Source organism: Saprolegnia diclina, assembly GCF_000281045.1.
Source record: "Saprolegnia diclina VS20 unplaced genomic scaffold supercont1.70, whole genome shotgun sequence".
Taxonomy (NCBI): Eukaryota; Oomycota; class Saprolegniomycetes; order Saprolegniales; family Saprolegniaceae; genus Saprolegnia; species Saprolegnia diclina.
Genome location: NW_008246137.1, coordinates 86,456 through 96,979, shown reverse-complemented (window position 1 = coordinate 96,979; position 10,524 = coordinate 86,456). Strand labels below are relative to the sequence as shown.

Sequence of the window (10,524 nt, the reverse complement as noted above, 5' to 3'; positions counted from 1 at the left end):
TCGTGGCCAACACGCATCTCAGATGCATGCTGGTGGCTCTGGTGAAATTTGACCTTCCGAGGAAATTTCCCACTTTTTACACCTATTTTACGCTGTTGGCAGTTGGGTGTGGAAGAAATGCGATGTGTGAATAAAAAGGCAATCCACACATTCTTTTCACTTGCATTTCACACATTGAACAAGCTTGTGACAACCGGTCTGCAGAGCGGGTCTGCGCAGAACTATGTTCACAATCGCATCGGCTCCGATTCACAAGCATGGGCTGGGTCGCCTTCCGCAGCTCGTATTTGGCCCACTTCTTCCGCTTCAACACGAGCCTGGCCAAGCTCGCCAACGCCTTGCGAGATCTTTATGCCTCGGACGTCGCCTCGTGGCAATGGTTTGCAGTCACCGGCAGTCAGGTCCCACTCGGTCTTCTTATCGGCATCTTCTGCCCTGCACACCTGGGGACGATCCTACTTGCTGTCTTTGTGACCCCGATGGGGCTCGCGCTCGCAGGCGCACTCGGCGTACCGGCGCAGTACGATGCGCTTTTGAGTTCTCTCCTGGCTGCGTACATTGCAACCCACATACGCAGTGGGCTCTACCTCTTGTTTTACTTTGTGTACGCACGTATCATATCGAGTTTCATGCCCTCGTCTTGGTCGACGACGCGCCAGGACGCGACTGCACTCGTGTGTGGCGCCGGCCTTGTGTCGATGACGGCCTTTCTCCACGAGTCTATCTTTTTGTACCTGCAAGAGTCGGCGTCGGCGCTCATCGGGGCCGGTCTCATCCTAGCGAGCATCGCTGCTTGCTTCGAGCCCAAGCTAGTGCGGGCTTTCATCGTTGTCGCGGGTGCCGGACCGCTCGTGCGTCAGTTCCGCGACTTTGCCGCGCAATCCGTCGACACACTGCACCACTAGACGTCGTACAGGTATATCTAGTTACAAGATTTGCATCGTTTTGGTATAAGGCATTGCACGCTTCGAGCACATTCTTCTTCTTTCCTCCTGGATCGACAAGTAGTGGACGTGATAAAGTGCACGTTTGTTGAAACTCCCAAGCTCCTTAAGAAAGTTTGAGATGTCCCTCTTGGTGCTGACGGCGCAGTACGAGACCAAAGACGCCACAACCAATAGCTTGTGCGAGAGGTGTTGGCACGAGGCCGACGCAGCCATAGTGCACACTCGTCATGGCTAGCCACGCGGCAATTACCGACGGCGCCACCATCTCGAGGAGTTGCGGCGCGCCGATCGCATATTGAAGACCCGCAAACGCCAGCGATTTGACCAAGGTGGCCGCGATCTTGACGAGCGCCGACCACTCTGGTACGAAATAGAACGTCGTCATCATGTCCGAGTGCAGCAGGAGACCGTAGTAGCAAACGCGGGGATGCTCCGCCAAGAACGCGCCAAGAAGCGGCGCTAAGAGCACTTCGTACTGCGCTGGCATCCCAAACGCGTGGGCAAACGAGAGACAGAGCAGTGTAGATGGAAAGGCGAGCATGTAGTGAAAGAGGCGCGGCCGGTAGACGCCGACAAGAATGGCGACGAGCAGCAGCAACGCGCCCGTCCCGTAGCACGTCACGGCGTCGTCGGGCGAGGCGACGTTCGGAAGATACCCATGGAGCGCGTTGAGGTTCGCGAGGTAGAACCGCGCGTGCTCGACCCACGCGGCGTCAAAGGCTGCCCAGTTGTCCATGCTGTCCTTGCCAATTTGAAAATGTCGATGTTGCACTTTTTCACACGACGTGTTTTTTGCGTGGGATTGGTGAACGAAGCTTACAACCCTGTCTGTTTATGCGTTTTTTGTATGGACGAGATTTCACACCTACTTTGCACTTGCGTTTCACACATGATTTGATGAACCAATCAGAATCGAGACAGCTTACAACCGATCGGCAGTGGGGTCTGGAGCTGCGATAGTCAAAAGCTCAAATCGTATCGACACCACAAGACATGATGGACTGGGTCGCCTTTCGCAGTAGCTGGGTCGCTCACTTCAACGACCACGCCAACAAGCCCCCGCTCATCGACGCCATCAACGACCTTGACGCCCCGTGGCTGCGCCATACTGTCTGCAGCAATCTGGCGCTCTTTGGCCTCTTCCTCGGTGTTTACCGGCCTCGCCACCTCGAGAAGATCGTTGTCGCGTGGGTTGTGAGCGCGATGGGGCTGGCGCTCGCCGATACGCTGGGCGTCCCGGCGGACTTTCGGGTGCCACTCACTCAGTTGCTGGCCGCAACTGTCGCGCTCCACGCCCGCTTTGGCTATTTTATCGTCTTTTGGCTTCAGAACGCCTCGGTCATGCTCCACTTCTTGCCATCGTCGATGTCGTCGCCGCACCGGGACGCTGCCGCTCTCCTCTACGGTGCTGGCTTTGTCTTCTATGGAAGAAACAGTGTGGGTGCCGGACTAAAGGCGATGGAACGATACGCGCCGGCGCTGGTCGCCGTTGGTCTCATCCTGTTGAGCGTCCTCGCGTACGTTGGACCTCTCTCGAAACCTGTGCTGTTGGCGGTTGTGTGCAGTATCGCTGTCCCGCTGCTCGTGCGTCCGTACCAAGACGATCGCGCCCAACGTGCGAAGAAGCACGACTAGCAAGATGATAAAAGTTGGGATGACAACAACGAATGTACTAAACGACTAGAGTTTCCACGAAAAACAGTATTTGTGTCACCTTGTGTCGCCGTGTGGCGGCCAGAAAGCCGGCCGGTTGACGTACCTTCACCGTTCGGTAGCGACTGTACGGAGCGCAACACTGAATCGACGTTGGCGCTGGAATGTGATTATTGCAGGGTTGTGAAAAACATGAATACCCACAACCCAATCAACCACATAGACAACTCAGGAGCGTGTCTTTCCCACGTATGTGTATTCAACAACGTTTGCCGTGTGAAAGCCTGGCCATACAAATGTGTCTATATCCAGCACATTTTACACGTGCGTTTTACACGACATGCGGTGCCACACGTGGTGGACTGCCAATCGACATTCTATTTCGCACTTCATATTTTCTTATTTCTTAGTTGAATCGATTCAACGATGGACTATATCCATGTTCGCAGCGCGTTTGCCGCTCGCTACGACGACTACACCAACAAGACACGGACGCACTCGTCGACGGGCACTCGTCGACGCCTTGGTCGATCTCTGCGCGTCGGACACGTCGTACTACAGCTCCGCAATGTGCGCCAGCCTCGTTCTTGTCGGTCTCGGTATCGGATTCTACCGACCCTCAATCGGCAGGACCTGTGTCGCTTTTCCGGTGAGTGCGATGGGGCTCGCGCTCGCCCATTCGCTGGGCCTGCCAACACGGTACGAAGTGCCATTTGGCCTCGCGCTCGCCGCCTTGGTGGCGTCGCACGTCCGCTATGGCATCATTGTGCTGTACTGGACGATGTTCTCGTCTGCGGCGCTCTGCGTAGTCACGTCGTCTTGGCCCGCCGTTGCTTTGCCGCCAACTCTGCTCCTCGACGGTATTGCTCTCGTGGTCGGTGCCGGCGTGACTGTCTGGAGCGAGGTCCATCTCGACCGAAATGACAAGCGCATCGATAACGCTGTGGCCATCCCTCTCGCGACTGCTCTCATCGTGATGAGCCTTGACGCGTGCGTCGGGCTCTTCTCGTGGGCGGTTCAGTGCATCGCTGGCTTTTGCTTGGGCGCGGTGTTTCTCTCGCATATGCTGCTGGAGTGGGAAGATCGCAAGCGTCACGCAACGACGGCATGCAGCAGTACGGCGCAGGTCTCGACCAAGGCGGACCAGACAAATGAGACAGAGAGGGCAGATACGACAGACGTAGCCGACGAGCGACCCAAGGCAGACTAGAAATACTAGTACCAGGCTATTTCCTTGCATACATACGTTCCTTTTCCACAGTGTCTAGTTCCTATAACTCCTCTCAGTCAAGCTCGTCACGCCTGACGGGGTTTCCATCTGCACTCGTACAAATGCAGTTGGCGAGGACGCACGGGTTGGATTCCGCTTGTTATTATTAATACAGCAACCGCGGTCAAATGTCAAGCGTATCCGGATACGGTTGTTGATTGGCATGTCAACGCGTCAACAGCCAATCGGACGCGACCACGGCGCCTGTCCGACACAACCCGGCCCGTCGCCGCCAGTCGCCAGAGCTCTGAGCCGATGGACTGGACCTCGCTTCGCACCGCGTGCGTGGACCTCCATGCCTACCACGTCAACGCGACCTCGGTCATCGCGCCCGATGCTGGCCCATTGCGCGACCTCTACCACGCGTGTTTGCTGCTCGCCGGTGTCGTTCTCGGCGTTGGCCAGCCCCGCGTCGTCGTCAAGTACTTTGTCGCTCTTCACGCAAGCGTCCTCGCGCTCGGGACGCTGCATGCACTGGGTGTGACCCAAGCAGAGGCGCGGCTGGCGCCACTCCTCGGTGCACTCCTCAGCGACCACCCGCAACTGGGTCTCCGCGCTGTCTTGGTCTTCTCGACCTTCAACTCGCTGCACGCGGCGCTCTCGCCGCTATTGCCCTTCACAGTCGCCCTCGATGTACTCGCGCTCGTATCGAGTCTCGTGCTCGTGTACTTGGTGCCGGTCGCCGCCGTCCTCGAGCTCATGCACCGCGTTGGCCCGTCGATCGCCGCCTTGGTCCTTGTCACCACCAGCGTCTTTGGCTATACGGGGTCGCTGGCGTGGCCGCTCCAAGTACTAGCGCTTAGCGCTATCACAGTGGCGATGCTCTGGTTGCAGTCGACGTCAGGCGCTCGCTTTCGGCGAAAAGTGTTGCGATTGTAAAGTAATATTCGGAAATAGAGTCGCACTCTGCATGTCGTTTTGCTCTCGGTCGGCTTATCGTGCACCGCTGTTGGGCAAACCCACCTCGTTTGAAGAAGCTCCTCTCTGAGATACAGCTCCAAGGGCAGAAAGACCCTCATCAATATGCGAGTTAGAGCTTGTGCTCGTCGAGGCTCTTGCTAATAGTGAAGAGCAACCTCCACGGCGTTGACGGTCCCAATGCCAAATAGCGACCGAGCTAGTTGGTTATGTTTCTTCACGAGCAAATGCATCCCAAGTGCTAATAACGTTTGAATCTGATATCAAGAGTGTCCGTTTCTGGGTTGGGACGGGCTCGGGCCAAGTCTGATATTCTCAGATACTTTGTCTTGTCCACAACTCAGATAGGATCTGAGTTGGCTTCTTGCTCGGTCATGTCGTGATCGCTGACGCCTCGAGCGATATTTCTATCCTCCGCTCGGTCCCTAGCATGGGACGACCTCTTACTATTGCAGTAATACGCTCTCGTTGGTGACTACACGGTCGGCGTTTCCAGAGCTGCTCCCTACACTACGAGATAGCCACTCACGACGGTCGACGACACGTGCCACTGTGTTTTCTGTGCTTTCTTCGGTAGCCATTCAAATAATTCGCCTTTCGTTGGTCTCCTCGTGGAGCAACAAAGTACTTTTCTGATCCAGCGACAAGGACCAAGTAAGCTTAGTTCTAGCGACCTGAGTTATGCTATCAAGCTCCAGAATATATGTGTATACTACGCGGCTTGGGGCTGGGCAGCGAGATGGCCATCACAGGGTCGTCGTGTCAGCAAATGGGTGATCCATAAGCGCTTCCGATGTTGCCTCGAAATCAGGTACCCGCTAACTCAGGTCGTGTCCACCTCTGTGCACCAAGCTACAACGCCGGGGACTACCTAATAGAAGATGGTTGCATGTCTATCTCCACATTCGATAGCATAATGCCGGATCCCACGATAGCTTCCTTGAGGTATTGGCCAGGGAATAAACTGTATTCTTTCCGTCTATTTCCTACTAGTATGTGTCAGTCGCTGATATTTCGGGAGCGAACGCCGTCGTCGCTCGACCGCAGCGTCGCGCACGGCTGTGCGAACGATCCGCACCGTAGCACTCCGACCACTTGGCGACGATCCACGAGCCTTTCGACGCCGGCGTCGTGGGACCAGATATCTGATGGTCTGACGTCTGATAACGCGCTTCCCGCCGATCGACGACCTGGAGCTGTTCACAATGTCGACGCGCTTTCGATTCATTTTCAGAAACGCACCATGAAGCTCACGTGCCTCTCCCTTCTCGCAGCTGCGTTTGCGACCGTCGCTGCGTCACCCGTCTCGCTCAACGAGCTCAACGAGCTCATTGGCGACAACCAAGTGCGCACGACTGAGCAGCTCCAAGCGATCCTCGACGACGCCGACGTGAACCGCAAGTGCCACACGACCAACAGCAACTACCTCCCGTCGCTTGCCCCCGGGTCGTACGGCGCGAGCTCGTACCACAACTGCTTCCGCACCGACGCCCAGGTCGACGAGTACCTTGACGTGCTCGTCAAGCAGAACGCCGGTGTCGTCACCAAGTTTCAGATCTCGACCACGTACACGGGTACGACTCCGTCACTCACAAGTCTTTGTCTTATACAAAGGGGTAGGGTTGCCGATCTGGGCCTACAAGATCTCGACCGGCGCGCGCCCGTCGTCGTTGTACCTCCAGGCGCTCCTCCACGCCCGCGAGTGGGTCGCCACCTCGTCGGCCGTCCACACAATCTCGACGATCCTCGACAACATTGCGGCCAAGAAGCCGACGCCGGCCGACACGCACGACCTTATCATCGTGCCGCTCGTCAACGTCGACGGCTACCGCATGACGTGGAACGGTGCTCGCTACCAGCGCAAGAGCGCGAACGAGGTCGACCTCAACCGCAACTGGTACACGCCGATTCCCAACCCGAGCCCGCCGCCGCCGAGCTCGCAGATCTACCCGGGCCCGTACTACTTTAGCGAGAAGGAGTCGATCGGCATCCGCGACTACCTCCTCAAGAACCGCGCGTCGATCGACGGCTACATTGATCTCCACACGTACGCGGCCGAGGTCATGGCGCCGTTCGGGGACACCAAGCAGCCGGTGGGCGGCGGCCTCGATGAAAAGTACAAGACGATGAACACCAAGATCGCCAAGGCCATGAGCAAGAACTACCAGGCGACGCTCTCGTACCAGATGTACCTCTCGTACGGCTGCTTCCAGGACTACGCGGTCCGCGAGTTTGCCGGCAAGCCGTCGCTTACGATTGAGATGGACGGGACCGACTTTGTCGCGCCCGCGTCGTCTATCTTCAAGAGCGGCAAGGAGGTCTACGATGGCCTCTCGGTCTTTGCCGCCGAGAACGCCGAGTTCCTCGGCAAGAAGCCGACGCCGGCTCCCACCCCTGCCCCCACGGACGCCCCCGTGACGCCCAAGCCGACCCCGGCCCCCACTCCGGTCCCCACGGACGCTCCCGTGACGCCCAAGCCGACGCTGGCCCCGACGCCGACGGTTGTCCCGACGGTCGCCCCGACGCCCAAGCCTGCGTGCTAAGGAGATAGAGATCGCGTCGTACACGTTCGAGTGTAAATGTTGTTGCACAAAAGATGTTCTACACAGTGAATCGTTATGCAAAGACTCTGTATTGAATGACTAGGATCGTTATGTCAAATGGTATAAACATATAACTACATGAACCATGGTTATGCACCTGGTTATGCACAGTGGGTTATGCACATGAGTCATGCATTCGTCCGCCGGCAACGGCAAAGTGAGTACGTTTTGGACAACACTATTTCAAATGACATGCGTGACGATCGAATACAACACTATTTAACACCGTCGTCAGCGATGGGTGGGACCTGCCGGGTCTGCTCGCGGACGTGCCAGCCGACCGGCGCGCCGCTTCGCCGCTGCCCACGCTGCAAGCTAGCGCGCTACTGCAGCGCTATGCACGAAGCCAACGACGCGGGCGACCACCGCGCCGATTGCGCGGCCGTCATCGCCGCCGACGCCGACGTCCAGCGGCTCCGTCTCGCGCTGTGGGGCCGCCCCGAGGCCATGACGGTCGCCGGTACACGCCACGTACACGCCACGTACTCGAGGCGACGCAAAAGTACATTCGCGCGCTCTGCGCCGTGGGCGCATGGTCGGCGTGCGAGGCGGCGCTCGTTGCCGCCGTCTCGCTGCCGCTGTACCCGGTGCTGCAAGGCGCCTTTGTCCACCTCGAGAAGGCCTTGCCGTGGTTCCTCCTCGCACAAGATGACTCGGCCGGCGCGTACCGCTGCTTCTTCTCAACGATCGAGTTTCTCGACGAAGCGGCCGCGCGGCCAATGCTCGACATCACAGCGTGGCGCTGTCCAAAGCGGCGATCGATCCTCGACACGCAGGAGCTATTGACGCTGGTGCTGCTCCTCTTGCGCGCGCGCGCGCGGCTCGTATTTTACTTTCACTGGCTCCTCTTCCTCATGGGCACAACCTTGGACGACGCGGCCACGTCGTACGTACTGGGTCCGCACACAGACATGCTCCGTGAGATCCACAGCTACTTGCTACCGTCGTCGCCCTTGCGCTGCCTCTGTCGGTTGACAAAACGACCGCACGGACTGCGCAAAGCCATCATGCAGCTCCACTACGCCGTGTGGGCAACCATGGAAGAGCTCTCGCTGCGCGACGACGCGCCGTGGTTGGACCTCGACGAAATTGCCGGCCGCGGCCTCGACCTCAGCGGCATGGACGGGCTCTTCGACTTGGGTATGGACATGTTCCTGCCAACAACCGTCGAGCTGCTCCAGCGCGGACCGCTTCGGGCGGCGTGGCGCGCGACGCCGGGCGCGATGACCGTGCTCAACGCTCGCCTGCACACGGCGGTCGAGCCGCTGTGACACCCACATTGTGCTTCTTGACCTCCAAAACTACACTATTTATGCTATAAAGAATGACGTCACCACACCGGCACGAGTATGTTGGGACAGTTCGTATCGGAGCCTCGGGTTTGGGAATAAGTTTTGGTATGCATATTGCTACGAGTGATGTAGTATAAGTGTCAATGGCCCATGCATGCGACGGCAACGTCTGGTCCCGGTACTATCTCGAGAAGGGCTTCTAAACCTCCTACACTAGACACTATATCGCGAGGCAGTCACGTAGGCGTCACCAGAACTACACACTTCACCAGAGAACGACGCGTTAGTTTCGGCTCGTTTGGCAGCCTCGCCATCATTCGATGCGGCTTTGAAGCGTACACCGATAAACGTTGTAGTGGCTACGGCGTCACGACACCTCGCTTCCGGCGACGCCTTCACAAGTCGGCGGTGAGATGGCGACGTCGCGGGGTCTGCTGCGGCCTCTGGTTGGAGCGACAACTCGGATCTTGTTGCTTTTTTAGGAAATTTTGGGGCGTAGGAGGCGTGTCGTTCTACGTTGCATTGCGCAGTGAGAAAGGCCTGGCGAGTTCTTGCAGTTTGCGCTCAGAGCCACTCGGTCCATGCATCACGTCCGTTACTGTGCCATGTGGTGCGTCGACAGATCGCGGTATAGGCCCGGCACATACAGTGCCAAACTCCCAGGACTGTACTTCGTGCGCGCATTGTCGATCACGGAGGAGAGCAGGCGCTAGGCACGCTCGAGACCAAGGCGTTGTTGCCGCGCGTCAATGCGGGTATCGGCGACTGCACTGGAGCATGAAGTTGCTGGGATGGCCTTGACGTAACCGCTTCCTCCATCGACATCTGTCTTCGTGTCTCCTATACGGTTTCAAATTTTCACAACATGCGAAGGGCTCTCTACCAATAAGCTGCTGTGACACACACGGCCGACCTCTTTCATTCGATTTGTTTTTGGATCGCTGCTCGGATCTCACTTCTTTTCTTTCCAAGACCTCTACATCACCACCATGGGCTGCACGCAATCCAACACCGCTCTTGAGACCGCCCCGGCGTCGGCCCCCCGCTCCGCCGCGCCACGCTCGGCTGCCCCGCTATCGTCGGCCCCGAAGAGCGCCAGCGCCGCCTCGGCGATTGCCGACGCGCCGACGTCCGACATCCCGGAAGCCTCGGCCCGCCAGTACCTCATTTCGGGCCAGTCGATCAACGAGCAGGGCATCGTTGTGTACCACATTGAGGCCCGCGGCGTCACGATCAAGAAGCGCTTCAACGAGTTCAAGGTCTTCCACCAGCAGCTCAGCACGGTCACGTCGGTGCCGGCGCTGCCCGAGGCCGGCCTTTTCACCGCCTTCCAGCGCAAGAACGACGCATTGATCCAGGCGCGCGCGGCCCGCTTCCGAGAGATCATCAACGTCGCGGCCGATCAGGCGCCCGAACGCCTCGACACCTTTGTTGGTGTCAGCGTCGCGCCTGCGCCGACCTCGAACGTCACGATTGTCGAAGAAATTGAAGTCACGGTCGAGGCGAACGAGGTCGTTGTTGAGGAGACGATCACGGAAGTGGCCGTCACGGAGGAGACGACCGTCGAAGAAGCTGTCGCTGAAGAGGCCATCGTCGACGACGTCGTTGCCGAGATTACTGCCGAGCTCGAGCCTGAAGCCGAAGTTGCTGACGAGACCCCGGTTGAAAAGTCGTCCGTGTACGAGGAGAAGAAGGTGGTCGTCATCTAATCGGCGCGAGACCTTTTGTAGATTAGGACATTATTGCATGCCACCCATTGTAGGATATATTGATATATATTAAGTTAGCAAACGCCATGTTACCTCGATTTGACGGTTCTGTTTCATGCTCACAGCACTACC

General features: G+C 57.8%; 8 protein-coding genes across 8 annotated transcripts; 7 read left to right on the top strand and 1 right to left on the bottom strand.

Moving 5' to 3' along the window:
* The first annotated feature begins 187 nt into the window (after positions 1-187).
* SDRG_14323 (hypothetical protein) lies at positions 188-976 on the top strand. The gene has a single exon (XM_008620445.1). It carries the CDS (start codon positions 258-260, stop codon positions 903-905), a length of 648 nt encoding a protein of 215 aa, XP_008618667.1. The 5' UTR covers positions 188-257; the 3' UTR covers positions 906-976.
* SDRG_14322 (hypothetical protein) lies at positions 906-1,719 on the bottom strand. The gene has a single exon (XM_008620444.1). It carries the CDS (start codon positions 1,681-1,683, stop codon positions 1,051-1,053), a length of 633 nt encoding a protein of 210 aa, XP_008618666.1. The 5' UTR covers positions 1,684-1,719; the 3' UTR covers positions 906-1,050.
* Positions 1,720-1,873: 154 nt separating this feature from the next.
* SDRG_14321 (hypothetical protein) lies at positions 1,874-2,648 on the top strand. Its single transcript, XM_008620443.1, has one exon. It carries the CDS (start codon positions 1,941-1,943, stop codon positions 2,580-2,582), a length of 642 nt encoding a protein of 213 aa, XP_008618665.1. The 5' UTR covers positions 1,874-1,940; the 3' UTR covers positions 2,583-2,648.
* A 610-nt stretch (positions 2,649-3,258) lies between these two features.
* Positions 3,259-3,860, top strand: SDRG_14320 (hypothetical protein; the record flags this gene model as incomplete). Its single annotated transcript, XM_008620442.1, has 1 exon — positions 3,259-3,860. The coding sequence occupies one exon, from the start codon at positions 3,259-3,261 to the stop codon at positions 3,808-3,810; it is 552 nt and encodes a 183-aa protein (XP_008618664.1). The 3' UTR covers positions 3,811-3,860.
* Positions 3,861-3,990: 130 nt separating this feature from the next.
* SDRG_14319 (hypothetical protein) lies at positions 3,991-4,899 on the top strand. The gene has a single exon (XM_008620441.1). The coding sequence runs from the start codon at positions 4,126-4,128 to the stop codon at positions 4,747-4,749; it is 624 nt and encodes a 207-aa protein (XP_008618663.1). The 5' UTR covers positions 3,991-4,125; the 3' UTR covers positions 4,750-4,899.
* A 1,118-nt stretch (positions 4,900-6,017) lies between these two features.
* Positions 6,018-7,501, top strand: SDRG_14318 (hypothetical protein). Its single transcript, XM_008620440.1, has 2 exons — positions 6,018-6,362; positions 6,409-7,501. Exons 1-2 carry the CDS (start codon positions 6,032-6,034, stop codon positions 7,329-7,331), a joined length of 1,254 nt encoding a protein of 417 aa, XP_008618662.1. The 5' UTR covers positions 6,018-6,031; the 3' UTR covers positions 7,332-7,501.
* Positions 7,502-7,628: 127 nt separating this feature from the next.
* Positions 7,629-8,662, top strand: SDRG_14317 (hypothetical protein; the record flags this gene model as incomplete). The annotated part of the gene is made up of 2 exons (XM_008620439.1): positions 7,629-7,844; positions 7,883-8,662. 2 exons carry the CDS (start codon positions 7,629-7,631, stop codon positions 8,660-8,662), a joined length of 996 nt encoding a protein of 331 aa, XP_008618661.1.
* Positions 8,663-9,619: 957 nt separating this feature from the next.
* SDRG_14316 (hypothetical protein) lies at positions 9,620-10,490 on the top strand. The gene has a single exon (XM_008620438.1). The coding sequence runs from the start codon at positions 9,673-9,675 to the stop codon at positions 10,390-10,392; it is 720 nt and encodes a 239-aa protein (XP_008618660.1). The 5' UTR covers positions 9,620-9,672; the 3' UTR covers positions 10,393-10,490.
* Positions 10,491-10,524: the final 34 nt, after the last annotated feature.